The sequence below is a fragment of the Microtus pennsylvanicus genome, chromosome 5 (genome assembly GCF_037038515.1).
Source record: "Microtus pennsylvanicus isolate mMicPen1 chromosome 5, mMicPen1.hap1, whole genome shotgun sequence".
In the NCBI taxonomy this organism is placed as follows: Eukaryota; Metazoa; Chordata; class Mammalia; order Rodentia; family Cricetidae; genus Microtus; species Microtus pennsylvanicus.
In genome coordinates, this window is record NC_134583.1 from 92,370,464 (window position 1) to 92,392,658 (window position 22,195).

The 22,195-nt window shown below is 55.2% G+C and overlaps 1 protein-coding gene across 1 annotated transcript in view; it reads right to left on the reverse strand.

The window, feature by feature from the left end:
* Positions 1 to 1,658: 1,658 nt before the first annotated feature.
* Dagla (diacylglycerol lipase alpha) overlaps positions 1,659 to 22,195 on the reverse strand; it is a 58,203-nt gene continuing 37,666 nt past the window's right edge. The window contains exons 6-20 of the mRNA XM_075973474.1: positions 20,313 to 20,400; positions 18,389 to 18,523; positions 17,810 to 17,887; positions 16,020 to 16,144; positions 12,883 to 13,036; positions 12,358 to 12,441; positions 12,188 to 12,265; positions 11,722 to 11,802; positions 10,888 to 11,030; positions 10,477 to 10,545; positions 10,095 to 10,167; positions 8,850 to 9,049; positions 7,824 to 7,953; positions 7,149 to 7,336; positions 1,659 to 4,975 (exon numbers count right to left, since the gene is read on the reverse strand). Coding sequence (XP_075829589.1) covers positions 4,018 to 4,975; positions 7,149 to 7,336; positions 7,824 to 7,953; positions 8,850 to 9,049; positions 10,095 to 10,167; positions 10,477 to 10,545; positions 10,888 to 11,030; positions 11,722 to 11,802; positions 12,188 to 12,265; positions 12,358 to 12,441; positions 12,883 to 13,036; positions 16,020 to 16,144; positions 17,810 to 17,887; positions 18,389 to 18,523; positions 20,313 to 20,400 — 2,584 coding nt within the window. The 3' untranslated portion in view covers positions 1,659 to 4,017. The remainder of the gene's footprint in view (positions 4,976 to 7,148; positions 7,337 to 7,823; positions 7,954 to 8,849; positions 9,050 to 10,094; positions 10,168 to 10,476; positions 10,546 to 10,887; positions 11,031 to 11,721; positions 11,803 to 12,187; positions 12,266 to 12,357; positions 12,442 to 12,882; positions 13,037 to 16,019; positions 16,145 to 17,809; positions 17,888 to 18,388; positions 18,524 to 20,312; positions 20,401 to 22,195) is intronic.

The following is a 22,195-nucleotide window of genomic DNA, read 5'->3' on the forward strand; positions in this document are numbered from 1 at the left end:
AGACCTGAGGTTAGACCAGGCAGGAAGAAGGCCCCTTTTAATTTCATGGGAGCGGGACCCTGCCACCTCCCTATTCCACGAGGGCCACGGAGCAAAAGTGCAGCCACACCCCAGGGCCTCCCACGTCTGGGCTGGAGTGAAGGCGGAGGCTTAGACACCGTGATGAAGTTGAAGTCCAAGCGCAGGAGGGCCTACCCCAAAGCTGGGTGATGCTGGGGCTAGTAAGAGCCTAGGGAGACTTTTGTACCAGATTTTGTCATCTGTAGAGATGGCTGCCATCTGCTGTGTGACCCTGAGCAAGCCACAGTACCTCTCTGGCCATTTGCTCTGCTTCTGCCCCATCAGGCTCAGTATCATTTGCAGTATAGTAAGAGGGGAAACCACTATGAGAGGAGGGTCCTAGGCTAGGACAAGCCTCTGGATTTGGTCCTACTTCTGTCTCTACCTCGAGTGTGACCCAGAGCAGGCTGTTTCTGCTGTTGTCTAGATCCATCAAGTAGGGTCATACTGGACTTGGGAGGCAGTCTGAGTGGGAAGGAGGTGGAGTCGAAGCTTGGCTGGGCCAAGGGTGGCTACACCAAGCTCTGCAGGCCACACTGAGACCAGTTGGAGAAACAGCGCCCTCTGCTGTGTGGAAGTTTCACGGCTTGAGGCTGGCAGGATGATCAGCACTGCCTGTTTACCCTGCGCTCCTCCTGCTATTCCCCAGCCTCAGTGCTCTGGATCCAGGTTAGGCTGTGTCCCTGTGGCTTCCCAGGTGTTTACACTCCCCCAGAGAAGCTCTCAGCAAAGCTTCTAGTGGCTTCAACACTTCAGTGCTACCTCTCTGGGATTGCCATTCCTGCTATAGCTCACAGCACGGGGTGAAAGGCAAGGGGTGGGCAGGCCTGGTGGAACCAGCCTGGGATTCCAATTGCTGGTTCTACATCTGGGGCAGTTCACCTACTCCTGAGTCTCAGTGCTCTCTGGGAGGGAAAAGGGACAACATGCTTCAAGTGTATTATGTGACAGATACTAACCCTTCCCCCAGTATAGCTTGCTTAGGCAGGACTCAACAAGTGACTGGTCTCAAGAGCTCAGGATTCAAGGGGACTTCCACCTGCTTGATGTAACTCAGTGCTGTCCTGGGCCTGGGCACTGACATGGCAGGAAGCCAGGGAAAAATACAGGGCTCTCCCTAGCGCAGCAAACTGTATCTGTATATTATTTTTAAGTTTCTATTATGTTTGTGCATTTATTTGGGGGGAGGTGTGCACGCCTGTGGAGATCAGAGGACAGTTTGGTGGCAGGCATTTCTTACCATGATTCCTGGGAAGCAAACTCAGGTGGTCCAGCTTAGGGACAAGTGCCTTGACCTACCTACTGAGCCATCTTGCTGGCTTAGCACATAATTTTAACAAAACCATGGGAACTGTATCAACCTCGAGCCCTACAGTTCTAACCCGCTGGGCTGTTCTTGCACCTTCCTACATGCCTTCTGTCTTTGGGGGCACAAAAGGCTTGGTCCCAAGAATCCTCAGGTTTTCCACTCCGGCTTTCTGTCTCCTCTAGGGAATGGTCTCAGAGGTCCTCATTCCCTGGTAGCTGTGATCTTGGCAGCATGTCCCCACACTGCCTCCATTCCCACCTGGTGAAAAGACGATCACAGGAGGCAGAGGTGTGCTTCTACATCCAGTTTATACACAGCTCTATACAATATACAGAAAACTTTATATACAGATATATTTATAGAATAAGCTATATTAATGTCTCTCCTTTTTACAGCAATATTAGTGTGGATCTTTCATACATTAAGTACAAAAAAGTCACGGGAGAATGGCACACGGAGTGCAGAGGGTTGTGAGGGCCTGCCTGCTCGCTACTATTTGCATATGCAAGTCCCCCAGATCCCTGGGAGGACAGGCCAGCGCATGGCTGGGAGAGCTTGTGCTGTGGGTCTGGGGGCAGTGTGGGGGTCAATCTGAACTGGGATGAAGGGGGTGGCTCAGACCCCCCCAGATGTGGCATGGAGTGATAGGAACGTGCAGCACGCCCACCCTTCTGGGGTCAGGCAGGGAGAGGACAGGGAAGGGGTGGGCTGGCCCTGGGTGTCTAGGGCTGAGTCCAAGCCTGCCCCAGCCCCAAGCCTGTAACACAGTATGGCTGCAGCCTTGGGGGTGGGGGGTATGTCCCTGATGGCTCAGTCCTAGGCACAGGGGCACACCCTAGAGGAGCCCCCCACACCTACCCTGGCAGAGGAAGAGTTAAAAGGCCAGATCCACAACTCTCCTTGCTGCTGGCTGGGTGCTTGTTGGGTTGTTTCTCTGATTTAAAATTCTGTCTAACGTTTGAATTCTAATAACCACTGATTTTTATTTTACTTCTGTGCTAGGCTGAGGCACTGCCTTGGCAGGGGGCAGAGTGGCCAAGAGTCTGGTGAGGTGGGGGGGTCACAGAGCAAGGGGAGGCCCAGCTCCCAGGTCTCTGTCTTCATCTGTTAGGGTAGATAGCTATCCAGGCCACCCCAGCTGTGGGGATTAGAGTTGGGGCTGGGGCCCAGATACCAGTGACCATGAGGTGGTCAGGGGAGCCTAGGTAGCCCAGAGAGGCTGTGAGTGGGGCTAGAGTGGTAGGGACTATGTTTCCAAGGAGACGAGGGCTCGAGTGGGCAGTTGCTTGCCTGCACACCCCTGTAACTGGCTTGTCCCAAGGCTTCACTTCACAGGCTATATTCTTGGCAGGTTAGGAGCATCAGGAGGCAGGCAAGATGGGGAAGGCGGGCAGCCCTCTGCAGCCCCTTTCCTCAGGAGTGGTGCACATCCATGCACATGCACACACACGCCTGACACTAGCATGCACAACCTCCCCACCCCAGCATGGGGAAAAGGCTAGGTTCCTACCTCCTGGACTGCTTCTCCAAACCCTAGGGAAACCACGAAGGCCTCAGGCTACCCTGGGACAGCCCCAGTAACTGGCCCCTCCCCTCAACAGTGGGCAGGGGTTTCCAGCCAGGATTCAAGATACCCTACTCTTGGCCCCTCTTCTTATGGGCAGAACATAATGGGAGGTGGAGCCCAGACCCAGAAAGGAGCTAAGTAGCCAGGAGAGCAAGTGGGCAGAGGCATGTTTGGTTTCAGACCCCAGAGCCCGGAGCTGCCTAGGCATGGTGGGGTAACATAAAGGGGTCAGGCAGGATACCCAGGAGATGGGGCTTTGGATGCCTTCGTTCTTCCCAGGGCCCTGACTCTGCAGCCAGGGATGATGTCACAGGAGTGTCCACCACCCTTTGATTGGCCAGAGTCCTGGGGGTGAGGGAGGGAGAAGGTGAGCCAGGAAGCCAGGGAGTGGCAGGTAGGCAGGCAGACCCAGTGGCCAGGACCCATGAAGATAAGGGCCACCAGGCAGAGAAGGGGTGGCCCTGACCCCACTCACCTCCAGGCCCCTCTGGTCCTCAGGGGACAATGAACACATGATTAGGGGTGGGGCTTGCAAGCCCAGGAAACAACCTGAGCAAAGCCCAGCAGATTCTGTAAACATACACAGCACTGTGGGCCACCTTGGAGGGGATCACCCCAGGGGGCTGGCCAGCAGGCACCAGATCTGGGGGATAGTGACCAGGGCAGGTGCCAACGTGAACGACCTATGAGAGTGTGTGGAGAGGGGGCTGCTTTCTGCCTCGGCTCTGTGAGATGAGCTGAAGGGCAGTGACAGGAAGCTAGCTTGCCTAGTCCCATTCCCAGAACAGAGATACCAGGCTGCCCACACAGGGGAGTCAGGCTGAGGGCTGAGGATTGACCATCCAACCTCAAGTCTCCTCCCTGTACCAAACCCACCCCGGTTTTTCCCAGACATCTTGGTTCTGAGGGTCCTAGGCTGAGGTAGGGATGTGGACCCCCTGCTCAGCAGCAACGCTCCAGGGCCTGAGGCCACTTGGCCTCTGGGAGCCTCTCCTCAAAGCTACTGGGCCCCAAGTGGCCATTAGGTACCCACAGAGCCTTGAGTTCTGGTTGGGGAGGAGCTAGCAGCCACTGCCAGGTGCTAGCGTGCTGAGATGACCAAATCATCTTGCTTGGTAGGGCTGGCCCCGTGGCCTGTGGGGGTGGAAGTCCGGATCTTGTCTGTGGCCAGACACTCCTGGCTGCTGAGGCCCGTGGGTGTCAGGTCCATGAGCTCCCCGGAGGAGCTGAGTGGGAAAGAGGGCGAGAGTGAGATGCCAGAGGAGGGGTCAGCAGATCCTGCAAAGAGCCTTGGGGGCTTGGGTACCAGATTGGGCTCAAATTGGGCCCGAAGCAAGATTTCCTGTTGGCTGGGGGACTTGGGGCCCTCAACGTAGTCACTAGTGGGGCTCTCAGGCATCACCATGCAGTAGAGGTCCTGGAAGGAGCTGCTCTTGCTGTCCAGGTTGAAGAGGCTGTCGATGAACTCAGCAAATTCTAGCACCTGAGGGCTGGGTGAGTCCCCCAGGCGCCCATTGTGCAGTGCCAGATCTCCTCGGGGGGCCACCCCACCACCCTCGCCGCCTGCTGCCTCCTCTTCTTCATTGGTTGCACTTGGGGGTCGCTCAGGAGTGACACCCCCGCTGCCCAGAGCTGCCTCCAGGGGTTGGGTATCCTGTGAGTGCTTGGACAGGCTGTCGGCTGCCAGAAGCTCTGTGCGCGAGCTGAGGGATGGGTTCTCCTCTGGAATGGCTGGATCGATGTAAAAGAGGTGGCCCTCATCACGCTCCAGTACCGCGTGGAGGCTGGGTGAACCTCGGATGCTGCGGAAGCCCGAGGAACGGCGTGAGTCGAAGCTGTACAGCGATTCAGTGTCTGAGAGGCTCTCCATGGTGGCCAGCGGTGCCCGCCGGGACTGTAGCTCTGCCGCCAGCCGCTCCTGGGTGGTCAGCAGTAACAGCTCTACAGGGTCTTGGCGGGCTGCTGATGCGGCAGCCACTGGGGACAGCAGCCGCCCCTCAGAGAAGCCCTCCAGGCTCATCTCAGACTGAGACTTGCTTCTGCAGGGGAAGAGCATAAGGACGAGACTCAGAAGGACTGAGGAGACCCCTACTTCCCAGGCTAGAAGGAAGTGGTGGGGGGGCAAGGACAGAATTAATTCAGTCCTTGTTGAAAGGTTTGGAGGCAGGGAATCCTGACTTTTGAAAACCAACTCATAGTGTCTGGAGAGATGGCTCAGTGCTGTAAATAGCACTGGCTGGGGCTGGAGAGATGGCTCAGAGATTAAGAGGTTGTTCTTCCAGAGGTTCTGAGTTCAATTCTCAGCAACTACATGGTGGCTCATACCCATCTGTAATGAGATCTGGTGTCCTCTTCTGGCCTGCAGGCATTCATGCAGGCGGAACACTGTATACTTAATAAACAAATAAATAAATCTAAAAAAAAAAAAGCACTGGCTGTTCTTCCAGAGGACTTGAATTTGATTCCCAAAACCCACATGGTGGCTTACAACCATCTGTAACTCCAGTTCCAGGAGATCCAACACCCTCTTCTGACCTACAAGGGCACCAGACATGGTACACAGGCATACCTACAGGCAAAATGCCCACACACATAAAAAAATAAATTAAAGTCAGGTGGTGGTGGCGCACACCTTTAATCCCAGAGCTCAGGAAGCAGAGACAGGCAGATCTCTGTGAGTTCAAGGCCAGCCTGGGGTACAGAGCAAGTTCCAGGACAGGTTTCAAAGTTACACAGAGAAACCCTGTCTTGAAAAACCAAAATTAATTAATTAAAAAAAAAAAGCCAATTCATAGGACTGGAGATATGCCTCAGAGGTTACAAATGCTTCTGCCCAGTCGTGAGACATGGCTTCGGATCCTACCACCCATAGCAGGCTACTCACAACCCCCAGTAACTCTTGCTCCAGGGAATTCAGCGCCCTCTTCTGGTCTCCATGGGCACCCACACATATGTGTACATATGCTTACATACACACAGATAAATAATAAAAATAAATCTAAAATAAAATGAGATAAACCCAATTCATAAGAAGCTAAGATAGAAAACAAAAGGCTGATGCTAGGTAGACAGGAGTGGGATCCCCAAAAGGCCTAAGACCCACCAACAGCATTAAGATTTCTTGAGGAGTCTGGGTTCTATGCATCCATACCCATGATGGTACTAACACCCATTAGGACATGAAGAGATTGGCTGCTCTGGCTCACTCATGAGGCTACAGTAAATGGGAGACACAGAGGGAAGGACAGAGAGCAGGGAGGAAGGGGAGAGGGATTCTGCCCCCCAACTTTCAGACCAGCACTTCCAGTGCCTCTTCTATCCCTTCCTCACCCTGGGGTTCCCCCACACCTCCTATGCTGGAGAGGGGCAGCAAACTCTGCAGCCACCTTGCTCCGTTGGGAAGGAAGGAGGAGTTGGGAAATGGGTGGTTGTCTCCCGTATAGTGGCCAAGGACAGACTGAGTTCTTCATGGAGACATGTAACCACCACAAGAAACACACAAGGAAGGATGTCTGAGGTGTGTCCCTACCAAAGACCAGGAAGCAGTGACATCTTACTTCTCAGCAGCCAGATTTATAAGAAAGGATGCAAGGCCTGGGAGTTAGGGTCCCAGAAAGGCAGGACAACCTTCCCCTAGAAGGGGCGCCACTCTAGAACCCGCCATGATGTGTGTGCACATCTGTGAGAGCATGTGTATGCCTTGGTGCCTGTGTGCAGCTGGATCATACATACCTGTGTGCTATGGGTGTGGCACAATACAGCCATACTTTTACATGTCTACTTGTCCAAGTGTGCCCATAACCATGTGTGTTCTGCCTGCCTTGGTATGTGTCCTGTGTGGAGTATTTCTTATGAGGAACACTTGTCATAAGCCCCAGTGTATATGCATGCCTATGTAAGTACACAGATATAATTAGGAATGGGCAAATTGGTGTTTAGGTCTGGTGTATATGGTCTGTGTGTGCCTTGAAACCTCTCATACTTCCTGGAACCATGCCTCCCTCCCCAGACATTGATGGCAAGGTGAGAGACAGCTACAGAAGAGAGAGCAAGATTCTGAGCAGTGTTTAACTCCCACATTGAGCATATGGACACGGCTTTGGGGATATGCACAGGCCAACAGGCACACAGAATGCATGGATGTTCATGTACACAGCTATGCAGATTCTGGACCCACACTCCCTGGGGGTGGAGTGGGGATGGGAGACTTACTTGACACTGCTGTTGCGATGGTCTGCAGCAGGCAGCTCCAGGGCCAGGCCGGTGGGCAGAGGTGGCCCCGTGGGCAGCGGCTGCTGTTGGAAGATTAGCTCAGGAGTGAGGTCTACCTCAGTGGGGCTCACCATGACCTTAGCAGCAGAAAGCAGTGCTGTCTTTCCCTTGTTGTAATTCTCCAGCACCTGAGGAAAGGATGGGGGGTGGGGCTGATGGTAGAGGGGTGGCCAGCCCAGTGCTGTGGCTTCCCAGAGCAAATAGCCTGATGGTTCAGTGGAGCCCCTTTCTTTATGGATGGCCTGGGACTAGCCATGGGATGCTTGTCCCTAGAACAGCCAAGCTGGAGTACACTTCTCTTTCTAGTCCTTCAGTGGCCCATGAAGGTAAATGCTGTCCCACTTAGCTACATATGTGGTAACGGCCAACTTGCCTTCAGGGCCTCTACTTCCGCCTTTCTCTGGGATAGACCCCTAGGAATCTTCTGAATTCTCTCTTCCCTACCATGGGCCACGTGGTATGTGGAAAGAGCCACGAGTGTAGAGTGGAAAGGTTGCAGGTCTTTCTGTCAGGGCCCTGCTGGGGACTGTGGCTGGCCTGTCTCAGGACCCCGTCTTTCAGGAGGGATATGGGGACCTAGCCGCTAGGACAGCCATGGGCTCTGCCTGCACTCACCTTGTTAAGCCCCTCCATGACCACATAGGGCAGGTGCTCATGCAGCATGGCTGGTGAGATGATCACCTCGTTAAAGGCTTTGTTGTCACCCCAGATGGCGAAGTATGTGGGCTCCTCCTGCTCACAGCAGCTGAGAGGGACACAGGTCGGGAAGAAAAGGGTCTGAGGCTCTGCTCTGGGCACTTTCTTAGGGACTAGGCTGGATTTGGAGGCCCCTGTCTACCCTGGGCTGCAGGTCAGTGTTCCCTTCCAGGCTACTTTGCCCGTAGCCTAAAAAGGCTGACCTGGAGCCTCAGTTGCAGTCCCTACAAAGCCTCCAGTTTGCTTTTGGTCTAGACTCCATCTGCTACCCCTGGGTAGGGCTCAGCTCTCCAGCTTTTTGTCGGGGGTTGGGGGTCAGTCTGTGTTAAGAGAGCTCAGGGCCCAGGGCTCTGAGAGTGTGGCAGGAGAGCCTACCTACTGGTACACTGTTCTTGCATATGCCTTGGCCACAGTCTTGCCCACATGTGTTTGTCACTAATGTAGGGACACTGAGGGATGAGCTGGCTCAGAGCCTGGTGGTTGCCATAGGTCATCCACTCCTAAATACATCAGGCTTAGGAAGAGCTGCCTTGGAAGACACCAGTCAAGGCCTGGCAGGGGTGCAAGGCAGAGGTGGGACAGGCCTCAGTTTGGCCCAGCTGGACTGCCACCTTTGGGTCAGGTCCCTGACACCTGCTTCTAGATCTGATAAATGCCTGGGCTTAGCCCTGGCCCTGTGAGGAGTAGACACTGTTTCCAAGGGCTTGGCTCCTTCAGAGAGACACAGAATCATAAGGCCCTGTTGGATATGAATGTGGGCTGGGTTTTTGGCTCCCTTTCCATGGCTAGCAGCCAGAGGAACCCCTCTGTAGGGATTCTGGACTATTGTCTCTATCTCTGAGTCAGTTGTGAGTGGTTAAGTGACCAGTGGCCGGTCCAGTCCTCAGCAGCCCCTGCCCTGGACCCTCACCTACAGGAGTGGCCCAGATCTCCATTAGCACCTACCAGCACTGCTCTGCAGGGTGGTTATGGACCACGTGGATGATGCGGCCAGGTGGGTAGAGTGGGGTGCTAGCTGAAAGGGCGATGGTCAAATCACTGGGGTGGGTCCAGAGTCGTGTGCTGGCCAGAGTGGTCACCTCTACTTGATCCTCAGGCAGCTCCGACTTGGGGATACATTTCGTGGCCCCCACAATGATCCGCCACTGTATAGGACCAGGGAGAGGGAGAGAGAGCTGAGGAACTCTGGCTAGGTGGGTAGGATCAAGAGTGCTTTCAAGGAGAGGCTCAACAGATGAGAGGAGAGGGCTGGTGATGGAGGCAGTAGCCGGAACATTTAATGTTCTGTGCCCACCTTAAGAGGCATTGGCTGAGGTGTACGGTGGTAGCATAGAATTGTTGCATTTCAGGGCTGGCAAGGGCCTGGAAGACTAGCCAAACCCTCATCTGGTGGGTAGGGAACACACCTGGTAAGGGAGGGATCTGCTCTGGGTCACTGGTTAAGGTACTGTGGGACAGGCTTCAGTCTGAGCCAGCAAGGCCTGCTAGATCAGGTCCTAGATCTGAGGAATGCCTGTGCCTGGCTCTGTGAAGAGCAGACATTGCTTACAAGGACTAGGCTCCTTTAGGGAGACAGACACATAAGCCTATGCTGACCCATGGTCTAGCACCTGACTCAGGATCCCGATTGCAGGAGGGTCATGGGCACCAAGGCTAGGGAGGCTGCAGACAGGCAGCAGAAAGAGGGTGAGCAAGTAGGGGTGAGCAGCTATCTCATAGAGCACCCTCTGATCGAGGAGGGCCTCCTACCCCAGGATGGTCCATGACCTGGGATGTGCTAGAATCAGCTGGCTCTCTCCCAGCCCCAGCAGAATAGTGAATGGGGTTGGGTTCAAACCCTCCACATGGAGCAACAGCCTTTCCTGAGCCTGGGCAACCTCAACAGGCCTTCCTCTGCCTGCCCAGTGTCCTTCGGGGACTGCCCTTCTCATGTCAGGGAGCTCTGTGCAGGAGCACTTCCAGTTCTGATGCCATGACAGCTTACTATATGAGCAAAGTCCCTTCCACACTGGACCTGCCTCCTCACCAATGGCAGCGATTGGATGGGCGGAGCTTGGACACTGAGGGTCTGATTGCCTCAAGTGTCCACACACAGCTGTGACCTCTTGCGCTTTGTCTCTGGGATCAGTGGGGAGCAACAAGAGGGACAGCCAGGACTTCCCAGTGGTCAGGGAGCTAGTGGGGGCTCACTTTGGGCTTGGTGCTTCGCTGAAGGACGTCCAGAAGCTGTCGGCGGAAACCCTCCAGCTGGGAAAGGCCAATCCTGTGGAAAAAAACGAGCATCAGCCTGGCCCAATCAAGGGCTGGAGAGGGGCAGGAGAGGGGGTGGTGGGGGCACCTGGCCTCCAGAAGACAAGTCCAGCTGGGTCATGATGTAGAGACAAGCCAGGTCAGAGAGGCCACTCAGGAGAGTGCGGGACCTACACTGTCTTTCACCACAGGGCCACCAAGGGTGGGAAGGGACACTAGAGTCCTTAGGAGGAGGGTGAGGGAGGGGGCCTGAAGGAGATGTGAGTGCTGTAGAGCAGGGTGAGGCCTTGCTAGGGGAACACAGCAAGGGAGAGGGACTTACCTGGGAACAAGGTCTTTGCCCAGAACCACAGCAGTAACAAACTCTTTGGAGTACTCCATAGCATCCTCGCTGCAGGATAAGTCAAGGAAAAGGGCTCAGATCCAGAGCAGCTCCACTCTGCACCTGGGGGCAAGGCTTTCCAGGGAGCTTATAGTGCCAGGCTGGGCTTTAACCTCTGCCCTTCCTCCCTGTGTTTTACCACAGGCCTTTGGGGGAGGGGAGTCCACTTGGCAGGTTATAAACCCTCATCCTACCACCCGAGACCTGTCCGGTGCCATTCCCAGGTCTCCAGTGTTCAGAAGCCGTGCTGCCCAGTCCAGCCACCAGCTCTCAGTCCTGGCCAGCCCAAGTGAACCCTTGGATCAAGTGTCCTAGCTGCTCCAGTTAGCTCTATGGCCTCAAGCTTCTTACCTCAGCAGGCCTCCTGGCGGGGAGTAGGCGAAGCACTTGAGGGTCGGGTACTGAGGGCGCAGGAGGAAGGAGAGGATGGCAGCTGTGCCAGCGCCCAAGGAGTGGCCTACCACAATTAGGCCATAGTGTTTGGTTCCACGGCCCTGGGGACCAAGAGATGCCTGAGAGCCCTGCCTCAGTTTCCCAGCGGACACTGGGAGGATGAGGGCTCTTCTCAGAGTCCTGGGATCATGCTGTCCTGCATGGATGCTAGGGCTGAGGTAGAGCCAAGCTGGATCCTCACAGGGCAAAGGCCTAGTGAGACTTTTCACACACTCCTACTCATCCTCTAGAGCCTTGCTCAGAAATTGCCTCCTCGAGGAAGCCCTCCCTGATTTATCAGCAACAGCTCCCTCCCTCCTAGGCATTGCACTTGTTCTTTGACCACTCTGGGGATTAGTTATAATTGTTTCATTACCTCATCCCTCCCCCCTGACCAAGAGCCTAGAGTCTGTGAGACCTGGGAATGGGTGCTGGCAGCATCCTCAGGAGCTACCCAGGCTGCCACCCAGATGAGGTGCAGCCTTCTCCCTGCTCGGTGGCTGTTTTTGTCACCGGGTTCTGTAAAATTTGCTGCAACAAGTGTTCCTGACTCTGAGGCTAGCAGAGCACACATCTGGGAACCGCGGTACAGGGTGCTAAGCAAGGACACTTTGAGAAGAGGGAGCCTGGGAGGTGGGGTGGAGCCGGGTGGAGCTGGACATGTGGGAGAGACGGACAGGAGCTAGTGTTTGGTGAGGGGTGGCATCATTCACCCCTCCTCTCCAGGACGGGATGGCATGGAAAACTCCTCACCAGGTCTCGCCCAAAGGCCTGGGACAGGACCATCTCCTGCTCCAGCTTCTTCTTGATGTACTCAGCTGAGAGCACCATGCCCTGGAAGAGAGGAACAGAGCAGGGCTGATCGGCAGCCTCAGGAGCCAGCAGGACCTCATGCAGTGCCCCCTTCCAGCCGCCCTCAGAAAACAGGCTCTGGAGCCTGTGGGTCCTTCTGTGGTCCCATTTTGAATTGCATTTTCCAAGTGAGAAAATGGAGGTTCAGAGAGAGTCTGGCAGAAACAGGTGTGACATCTCCCCACTGCCTGCCCTGGAGCTTCAATGGACAGCCCCTGAACACCCGGGCCTCAGGCTGGGCAGGCCGATGAGACCACAGCCTCCTGTCTGCTCTCTGGGAGGAAAGAGCCTGCCAAACACAGGCGCCTGAGTGTTGTCTGGGGTTGGGAGCAAAGGTGAGGGCACCTCAGGATGTGGAGGCTGATACCTTGTGACCCAACCAGGTGCCTCGATGTCCCTCCACAGGGAGTCGCTCAGCATCTCCAGTCAGGTCGGTCAGGGCATCCTTGGGGAAAGAAGAAAGTCACTTAAGGGTGGCTGAGGAGGACAGGCAAGGGCCATAGTATTTGTGCCTATGCGGGAGTCATGGTAGCCTACCTTGGGGGACAGGGTTCCCCGGATACTGATCACCACTTTCTTCTTGTCATGGTCCACAGCTACGTAGAAGGGAGTTTCATAGACCTAGGAGTACCGTCTCATGAGCCTAAGCGACCCCAGAATGAGGCCAGACTTAGGGCGTGTCAATGAAACTCCCCACTGGCCACAGGGTGCTGAACCCCTGCCAAATCCAGGGCCCCTGGAGGTCGCTGAGGCTTCTTTGGTCCCTGGCCCCTCCCATTCTACTCTGCCTCAGGCAGCCCTGGGCTCATTCCAAATGGCTCACTGCCTCTCCCCAGTATCTTGGGTGTCTTCCATTTCCTTAAGGCTGAGGCTGGAGGCCCTAATACTGAATGGGACTGACATTTCATTCTCCCACCTAGATTGAGGCAGTGTGGGTCTAGGCGACCAAAATGGAGGAGGCCGTCTCTGGACTACATATTGGAGATGATCTGGAATCTATAGCTGGCTTCACTGGCCGAAGGGATTGCTTTGGTGGCCCGGGTCCCCAGCCTGGCCCCTCACCGCATCGTGACAGGAGGTGTAGACGATGTCCACTGCGGTCATGTTCTCATCCAGGAAGTGACGGCGGATGGCAATCGCATTGCAACCACAGCAGTTGTCTTCCTCAATGGTGACACCAGGGGCGAATCGGGGTCGTGCAGGGCAAAGACAGCACCTGGGATGGGGTGGCCGAGAGCTCAGGGCTAGTCAGCACCAATGGGCTGGTTTTCTCCCTTCCACCCTCTCTGGAAGGGCTTCAGCTTCACCCTCTTTATGTCTCCTGACTCACTCCTGCTAAGCCCTGGTGACCTCTTTGTGGTCAAACCCTGGACCAGTTCATGACAGTTTCCAGGCAACACCTGACTCATGATTCCCTCCCTTCCCATTTGGCTGGAGATCTCATCCCTTTCTTCCCAGACTGAGCTTGCCCTCCCCTCTAGCAGCCTGCTTCACGCGCTCGCCATCAGCCCACCCTGGACCCCAGGAGACCCACTGCAGACCTCCAAAGGCACCGTACTGGACTCCTACATGGCGTCTCCCCTAAACCGTACTGTCAGCCCTCCAGGTCCTCGCCCTACTCCCTGGCCATAGCAGCTGCTCTCAGTCATGCCACACCAGTCCACTTTGTCTTCACAAACCCACCTCCTGTCCTTTTCCATGAGACTAACTTCCTCTCCCTTGTCCACTCTTGCCCCTGCACTATCAACCCCGGAGCACAGGGACCCGATGAAGACACATCAAGCCACTACCACATTTCCTCCTAGGACCCCATAGGAACACACGCCCACCTTCAGCATAAAGGACTGAGTCTTTTCTGGGCTCTACGCCATCTGGCCTTGTCTAACTGACTCCCTGACTCCTCTCTCATCTATACCACTCTTGCCTTTCCTTCTCCCTCAGCTCCCGCACCGGATTCTGTGCACCTTATCCCCCTATACCCTTTAGTGTCCATCCCAACGTGACCCTGCAGTGAGGTCGGCCCCAGCTACCTCTCTAACAGGGCGAGTCCTGACATGACCCCAGTCCAGCAGTCAGTCCTTCCAATGTACCCACACGCTGTGAGCTGCTCAGGTGTCCCCCATTCCTGGTATGTCCTGTCCTGTCTTGGTAGGAGCTACACAGGGAAGGGCTGCTCTGTGCTAGTCACAGATGTTTCCCCTAGCACCAAGCCTAGTGCACACAGGAGGCTCCAGGGGTAGATAAGCCAGGGCTGAACCGGTCACTCAGTTAGGGATGGGGTGGGGAGAAATGCATTTGCCTCTCGGGCCACCAGGGGGAGCCAGCACCCAACAGATTGGGTGCCATGAGCTGGACCGAGCGTGACAGGACTGCCAGCTGTGTCGAATTGACATTCAGTGTGAGGTGTTTGTCTTCTCAGAGCAGCCTGTAGAACTGCGACTTCCCAACAGGGAGGAGCCTCATCGAGAAACCCCAGCGCCAAGCCAAGACCCGGAAATGCCTGAGCTTGGGAGTGGGACTGCCCGATCCACAGGATACACATCCCAGAGTTGAGCCTGGAGAAGTCACCCTACCACCGGGCCAAGTGGTGGCAGGCTTGGCCCAGGGTCTGAGCTCCTACCTTCAAGACTTCAGGAAGCTCCCCTCTTTCCTCAGCTGAGCAGGAGGCTTTAATGAGGTAGAGGAGAGTCAGAACTTAGGTTCAAATCCTTCCTGGTGTGTAACTTCCTGATTCTGCAGCCAAAGTCCAGCTAAGCCTCAACTTCCTTCCTGGCAGAGCCCTCACTGACTGCTACTTCCCAAAGCTACTAGACCCAGCCTGTCCCTTGGTTTATGTCCCTTGTCCTGCTCCACCCACACACAATAGGCCCTGACAAAGTGGTGATGTCTCACCTGCCGGGGCAGACAACCTCGACAGGGCCTGAGAGCTAGCGGAAGTGATAACAGCAGGCAGACAGTTGACCCTAAGACCGGTGCACAGCCTTCTCTCTCCCAGCATCCCTGTGCTTCGGCCTTCCTCTCCACTTTACCCTCAGCTCATTCTCCCAGGAGGGGACCTGACTGTGTTCCACTGAGGCTGAGGAATCCGTCCTCTGCCATTTCACACAGTTGCTTATATACTCTCACTGTTCTATGAGCATTAAGAGCCCCACTACCAGGGGCTCGTAATTCTGAACTGTCCTCTGGGCTGATAGCGCCTGCTAGACGCCTGCTAGAACCAGAGAAACGGGCTCCCGACAAGTGGAGCAGGTCCACCTGCTTGGTGGGAGGCCTTGGGGGCCCTGGCCCGTGTTCATCTCCAGGGATGCAGGGGAAAATGACAGGCATGTACATTTGGCAGAGATGGGAGGAGCATGCTGTGACCTGGACTTCTCTGATCAGCTGCTGGGGGTGGTAAGAACAAGGTCCCAAGAGCCACCAGCTTTTCTCAAGTAGGTGAGGATGCTGTCATCCCCCAGGACAAGGCATGGAGGACAGGGGTACTGGTCTATCAGGTCAGCTTTTCTGGAACAGAAGCCAGGGGAACTGTCCCGCTTCTGCCTGTCATGGGCTGGGGGTGGAGACACCACAGAAGGACAGGGTCCTTCCAAAGCCCTTCTCTGGCCCACTTAGAAGCACAGGGCCCTGGCCCTGGGTGGGGTTGAGGGCAGAGCCAATTCAGGTCAGATTTGGGGGCTGGATCTTTCTCAGCTCAGAGCCTGGTAAAGCTTCTTGGTGCGTTTCTAGAGCCTCCATGGTGTGGGCCTAATTCCCAAGAAAGTTCTTTCTTCTTGAAAGGCAGAGCACAGGAGGGGAGCCAAGAGAAGGGAGATGTGGTCAGAGGGAATGGCTGCGGGGGGCAGAGGAAGGCCCAAAGAAGAAAGAAAAACCAGCAGTGTAGACACAGCAGTATCCCATCTTAAAAATGGATGTTATCACACCCCACCTCACAGATGCAGAAAGTAAGGGTCACAGATGTGCACTGACTTGCCCAGGGCTGCAACTGAAAGCCTGCATTCGAATCCAGAACCGTGTAATTCTAGTCCGGGAAGGAAGAAGGAGAAAGGCCCAGTGACCGTACGGGAGAGAAGCTGCTTAGGGCCAGAGGAGGTGGGAGTGGATAGCAGTCTCGAAGCCCTAGGGGAAGTGGGTACCAGCACACCACTGTATCCCTTCCCTCCACCCAATCTAGTGTGTCTGGGGACTGACAGTGTACTCACGAGCAGGACCGAGCCAGCTGGCAGAGGCCGCAGGTCGGCTTGCGCATCAGGTACATGGGCCAGCCATAGGCAGCCAGGGCGAAGAGCATGTAGTAGCAGACTTCTTTGTAGCGTAGCATCTCGTGCTGAAAGACAGGATGCAGAGGGCGGTAACCTCTGCCCCTCTTGCCTGCTACCTCAGCCACCACTAGTCCCTGAAGTGGGAGCCTGCCTACCCTGCTCCAGCAGGGGACAGCTGTTGGTGGGGGAGGGGTAGCCCCTTCAGACACTGATTGCACTTGCCCAATTATCTCCCTGTACCCAGGCCAGAATACTCATGAGACCTATCGTATCACAAGAGTCTTAGAATTCATGATTTGGAGACAGAAAATCACTCGGCACACTGGCTTGTTTACCCAAGAAGGAAGGGAGTGTGGGATGTGAGTGGCAGTTGCCCCGCCTCAGCAATCAGGCCCTGGGGAACTTAACCCTGCAAAGCCCTGGGGCCTGCAGCTGTGTCTTGCTATGGGCAACAAGACAAGCCATGCTGGACATGGAAACATGTCACCAAATGTCCCTGGCTCTCCAGTCTGACTCATGGAGTCCCAGGGTCCTGAGGTTGGGGGAAGCTGTCTCCCTGAGATTGGGATCTCGCTAGAGAAAGGCGCCACCGTGAAACCCAGGAGTCTCTTGGTGCTGTGGTCGGTATCAGTGTTCCAAACTGTCCAGAGGCAGGGTGGCAGTGACCCAGGAAAGCCTGTCAGTCAGTCCCCAGCCCCTGGGCACCAGGACTGTGGCACTTAGAGAGAATTAGTCACCTTGTAAAACTTAAGGAGGGTGATTAGTCATCTTGTGATGTGAACCAGGTAGGCCTCAATCAGCACCCCTCTGCCTGCTCTTCAGGAACTCAGGAAGGAGCCAGTAGCTGCAGAGGCAATTACCCTGGGTGATAGGACAGGGAGGGCGGGGCACTGGCAGCCTCTGCCAGGTGGCAGGTGCAGACTCTGCACCTCCCCCCCGGGGGTGGTAAGAGCCAGCCAGGCAAGGCCATAGTGATTGGCAGGCATCTGAGTAGGGAAACCACCTATGTATGTATGTGGCTGGTGAAATGAAATGATGTCAGATTTAGGGAGGCAAGATGCCTGGGGCTTTTCTAAAGGAAAGGGCCCAAGGGCCGAAACTTCTCCAGGCCTGTCTTGATTGGCCCCCGAGTTTCTAGCACCTTGCTGGACTGGATTTAGGATGGGCCACTTCCTCCTACTCCAGCTCTGGGTGTGAGGTGTGCCTGTCGTAAGGCTTTGAGGACGACTGACTTGCTCCAGGTCACAGAGAGCAGCCATGGAACAGGGATGCACCTACATCAGTTTGCTTTCCCTGGGCCAGGCTGACTGCTCCTGCCACCGGCCGTGCTTCCACCCTCAACCATGCTGGCCTGGGCCGTCAGACGGTGGGACCCACTTTCCCTGTAACACAGGGGCTTTCTACTTAAGGTGCTTGAGGAAAGTTTCTACTGCTAAAAAGGCTTGAAAGTGACGATGACACCCTGCCTATCATGAGGGCGGCAGCAGCAATAATGTCACAGCTCATACTGTGAAGCACTCTCTAAAAGACAGGGTCAAACGTTTTGGAGCTCGGTTAGCAGATTCATGGTCCTACTTATAGGCACAGCACAATGTGGGGGCTCTTGAGGGCCTGATCTGAGAAGAAATTCCCTGGACAGTTGTGCAAGAGTGGTGGGGTTGGCTCATACTATGGAGTTGTGGGGAGGTGGTAGGAAGAAGCACGGGGAGAGGAAGAGATTTCCAACTCACCGAGTTCTTGAGGTCGAGGTACTTGGTGTTTCGGGTCACTGGCATCCCAGACAGAAAAGCCAAGATGTCATTGTTTGCCTGGAAAACAGGCGTGGTAAGATGAACAGTGGTCCAGACACGAAGATGAGGAGGGGGTTCAGTTTCAGCCTGCTTCAGAGGTCTGAGGGAGTGTGAGGCTTGCAGTTTTCCAAATCATACCTCCCTGTATTTCTAGTTTCCCCATCCTCCCCAGACCTTCAACTCCCAGGGGACGGTCCGGAGCCACTCCAGAGGGAAAGGATTTTGTGTGAGATGTATAGAGACCAGCACTAGTGTGGCTGGTGAGGACAGGAAGGCAGGGCAAACTTCAGACAGAAGGCTGAAGCACTTGAGCTGACATTGGTCATCTAACCCCTGTGACTAGCATGTCCTTGGAGGCTGGCCTCAGAAGCAGCCGCATGTGGTCCAGAGAACACGCCACCCTATCGGGAGTCAGTAGAAAGGCTGTCTCAAGGTTTCAGCTAGGACAGTGGAGGGCGCCTGGGGGAGAGGAGGCCACGGGATCAGCAACAGGGCCCACAGGTAGCTAGAGGCACTCACCTCATCCAGCACCGCATTGCGTTTGGCTCGCTGCCGCTGTCTAAGCAGCACCAGGCCAGCAATGATGTCGGAGGGCACGATGTCGAGGTCACGGAAAAATTCAGCAAAGAGGTAGGCAATTTCTGAGTAGGCATCCTGTCAAGCAAGGCCCAGGAAGGCAGGAGGCGGTGGCAAGGCAGCAGGAGAGAGGAGAGGGCATGAGTGAATCCCTGGGGCAGGGTCACCAGGAACCTCCATTATACTGGTCAACTTGGCCCTCACGCAATGGCTCTGTGCCGCTGGAACCTGGGGACCCTGTTCTGGGTTCTGGGCCATTACCATCTTAGCTGTTGATCCTTCCTCCTCCATCCAAACCTCTTCTCTCCACTGAGGTCCTACAGTTCATGCTACCCTTTGGTCACAAGTGCCAACCTGAGCCCTTACCTCTTTTCTTTCTCTAGATACTCAGAATCAAGGCCCAGGCAACCCTTCTCCAGCAGAGAAGCCACACAAAGCACTGGCTGCCCCTGTCCCACCTGCTGTGACCCAGGAAGTCCTGCTAAGAGCTGCCTCCCAGGTCTCAAGCTCCCCCTGCTCCCCAGGAGCCTCAGCTCAGTGGGCCCTGGAATGTGCTTGAGGAGAAGTACAATTTCATAGTCGGTGACCTCTCTGGCTTCGAGCTGGCCCTGGGCCTTGGGCAGGAGGCAAAGGACAGAGGCAAGTCCTGCCAGGTGTGGGTCCTGGGTCTCCCCTGCCTTTTGCTGCCTGGAACCTGTCAGGAGAGAGTGGAGTGGAAACAAACTCACGGCAACTGAATCTGTCTCATTGGGTCTTACCCTTGTGTGCCTGGCAAGCCAAGGGCTGCAAGCTCAAACCTCTAAGGGGCCACACAGAGCCTGATACTATTCAGTCCCAGCTGCCCAGCCTAAGGTGCCAGATTTGGACATACAGGCATTTATGTAAATGCTACTTTTTTTTTCAAAGACTGACATTTAAGTCTAGTTCTTTAGCAACAACATAAAAGCTGATGAAAATCACTCTGATGGGCTCTGCCCCTGGGCTGTCTCTATCTAACAGGACCATGCTCTGGGGACATGCGACCTTTACACCAGCTTCTCACAATGGCCCTGAAGTGATGTGTGCAGGAGAGGACCATGCCCTTCACAGCCCAGGCAAGCCTAGTTTCCACTGCCAGGGCTCCACTCTGCCTTCGGCATGGCACACCCGCAGCCAGGATCTAGGATCTCACAGGCATCCCTAGATGCCCCACGAGGGACTCACCTCCTGCCAGGGAACGCTGGGGCTTTCTTCCACTAGGTTACTCTAAGGTCCCTGGGGGGGGGGGTGGCGTTGTTAGAAGGGGCCATGCCAGGCTTCCTGGGGACATCTGAGGTGGGCACTTCGCTGCCCATGCCAGGAAGGAGTGGTCTCTTCTAGCTCTGCTACCAACCGGCTGTGGGATACTGAACAAACCATTCCATCTCTCTGGGTCTCAGCTCTCTAATCTACAAAATGAGGGGTGGGGCTGGATGACCTCTAACCTCCTGGTCCTCCTCCCTTCTGCTGGGCTTGCTCCTCAGAGCTTCAGAGATGAAGGCTGACTGTGTGCCACCCCACCCCAGGCTAAGCACTCAACAGACCCCCAGACCCACCCACTGCTGGCCAGGTGCTGCTCTTCTCCTAAATCAAACTGTGCTGCAAGGGGCTCCCAAGGGGGCACCAAGTCAGTCTTCATGCCTTTCTGTTTCCAACAAAACAGGGAATGGCTGCTTTACAGTGCGGAGCAGTCTATGAGTGACAGAACCACTGTCCAATGAGCAAGCTGCCACTCTGCTCACAACCAAAGCCCCGCCTCCGACCAGCCACTCACCTAACAATACCAGAGGAGTGAAAGGCACCTGCATGGCAGGGAAAGGCAAGCAACCCCAGGGACTTGGGTACTTACTGACTGGGAATCCTTTGTCCGGGTGCAACAGAGGAACACTTTAAGACGGCGGGACCAGCTGGTGGCCTGACCCTCCTCTAACCGGTGCCTGTGAAGGTAGACAGTTAACATGTTGAAGTCAGGGGACTGGACCAGAGGAGCTAGGCCAGATGTTACGGAAATAGGACGCTCTGTTCCCAGGACACACCAAAGAGCTCCCCAGAGGGCCTGGGTGGGGGTAGGCAGCAGGCTAGCTATAGCTGGGTGGCCAGCGACCTAGATATCAGCCAGCCAGGGTATTCCCTGGAGACTCTTGCTGGTCACCCTGGTGAGTTGTTGTGGGCTGGCGTAGTCCCTGACTTTTAGTAGACTGACCCACGGGCGTGACCTGGGGACTTGAGAGCTGGGAATCCAAAGTAGGGGCTACCCTGCAGCCAGGTAACTAAAGGCTCAACTGAAGGGCAGTAGGGGTGCCAGGCAGTGTGGCCTTGCTGTCCTCTGCCTTTCCCAGCAGAGGACTTCAGAAACTCATGTACTGAGTACTTAGAGGAGAGCTGGGGCTTGGACGAGGCCCTGGCATTTCCCAGTTCCGCACAACTGCTGTCTGGGTAGGGCACACGCACTGCCTGCATGGTCGCCCCATCCATTTTCTTCTCCCTCTTCAGCTCAGGTGGGGAGCTAGGGCACTCAGAAGTCAGTGAGCAGAGGCAGAACAACAGGCTACTTCCCTATAAAAATACCATTGTGCTGGGCACCCAGGAAATCAGTGACATCAACCATGTTGATCTCCAAACCTTCCAAACTAGGCCAGAAAAGGCTGGCTGGGTTTGAGTAATGTGCTGCCCCCTTAAAAGCCTGTCACAGGATGGTGGGGGTGGGGTAGGGAGGCAAGGTGGCACTCAGATGCATTCAGGGTACTTTACAGTCACCAGGAATGAAGGACTGGCTCTCGATGAGCTTCTTGGCTCAGCTCTGCAGCCAAGAACTTCTCCCCATCCCTTTAACCCTGACTACATAGGCAGCTGACCAAAAGGAAGGCAGCAGGAGGGGCTAGGAGTGATGTAAGAGACCAGCTGTCTGGGGGACCTGCAGTCCCTAGGAATGACGCTGCCTTGCATCCCAAACCCATACCCCACCACCTTTGACAAAGACAGCATGAAGCTGGCCACACTGGGTTCTCAGGGCATCACATACGTTTTGCTTTCTGATTCAACCGGGCTTTCAAATATAGGATGTGAAATTTCTTCTCCAGCCTCTGGCTGGGTAGAAGTGCTCCCTCCACTGGATTACCTCTCATGAACACCAGGGGGCAGATGATCGCAGGAATGTGTGAGAAGCAGACAGGTTTGGCCAAGTGCAGTCTGCAGACCACGCTTGGGAAGACCACATACCAAGTCTGGACAGAAAGTTCACAGACCCCAACAGGCCTCTGTTGGGAGACTCATTATGTGAAAGGGGGAGACATTCCTTCTACAAAAACCCAAGGTCAAGCCTCCTGGGAAACAGCGGGACTAACACACTCCCCCAGGCCCCACCAGATTTCACTGGAAAGAGAAAGGACCAAAAACTTAGACACACCCCTGGTTTTCAGAAACCGAAATAACTTAACCGTGCGGCAGATGGGGTGTGCATGTCCCTGCCCTTGGGAGTTGATAGCTTGAAAAATGTCCCTGTTAGAAACGCTGTTAGTTTTAGAGCCAGTGGAGGACACTCAGGCAGGCGGTCAGTTTGACAAAGCCCCACAGCCAGACTGAGCTCTCCAGCCTTGCAGGAGACCTGGAGAAACCACAGCAGGTCACAGGCCTGTGAGCTACGGCTCTGACAGGGCCTGGAAACCACAGGGAGCTTCCTAATTAAAATGACAGCAAGCACCAGGCCTTGCAGTACAGGCTCCTACTGCCTGG